At 37.6% G+C, this 724-nt stretch overlaps 1 protein-coding gene across 1 annotated transcript; it reads right to left on the bottom strand.

The window, feature by feature from the left end:
- On the bottom strand, positions 1-724 carry LOC136063408 (F-box protein PP2-B10-like). Its single transcript, XM_065763761.1, has 2 exons — positions 693-724; positions 1-535 (listed from the first exon to the last, which is right to left on the bottom strand). Exons 1-2 carry the CDS (start codon positions 722-724, stop codon positions 97-99), a joined length of 471 nt encoding a protein of 156 aa, XP_065619833.1. The 3' UTR covers positions 1-96.

Below are 724 nucleotides of genomic sequence, written 5' to 3'. Positions count from 1 at the left end.
TTTGACAGTACATCAATAACGTAATATTGACACAATATAATGATGATAACACACAGTTTATTAATGCTACATAGTGATGATAAAGCACAAATTTTATTAACCTTTTGTTGGCCTGACCTCGATCCCTTCAACAATGAGGCCAGACTTCCCCCAAAGATCTTTTACCTCCTTTAGTCCAAACTGCAGTTCATCTTCTCCTCCCTTGTTAAAAAACTGACCCAACTCAATCTCTAACCACCCATCATTTCTCAGTTTGGGACGTGAAGTGTGCAGCTGCTGCGGTAGTACAACCTGGTCTTCCTGGCCTGGCTCCACGATAGGCAGGTCCAAACTGACAGTCTGTTCATAAACTTCACCTGCTCCAGAAGTTCCAATTGAAGCCGTTGGAGGAGGGTCATCAAACCCATAGGCTTCCTCCGTCAACTTGTACACAAGGTAAGCAGCATAGTTTGTTTTCGGGGATAGCATGGAAACACTCATCTTGCCATTGATGTCAAACCAAAACACTAAATGAAGTTCAGCTACCTCTGGGAACCTGGTTGTTACATGTACATAATTATGAGATCTAGAATTTGCCTTATAATTTTTTGTTAAATGTCTAGTCAATTAAACAAAAATTTACATTTATTGTTAATTAATTAATTATATATATATATATATATATATAAATAGCGGTAAACTTGAAACAGTACACTGATATTGATCGGTATCGGAAATATATCAT

Source organism: Quercus suber, unplaced genomic scaffold (assembly GCF_002906115.3).
Source record: "Quercus suber isolate HL8 unplaced genomic scaffold, Cork oak 2.0 scaffold_523, whole genome shotgun sequence".
Classification (NCBI taxonomy): Eukaryota; Viridiplantae; Streptophyta; class Magnoliopsida; order Fagales; family Fagaceae; genus Quercus; species Quercus suber.
The sequence above is the reverse complement of the archived record's forward strand: the minus strand, read 5'-3'. Positions and strand labels throughout refer to the sequence as shown.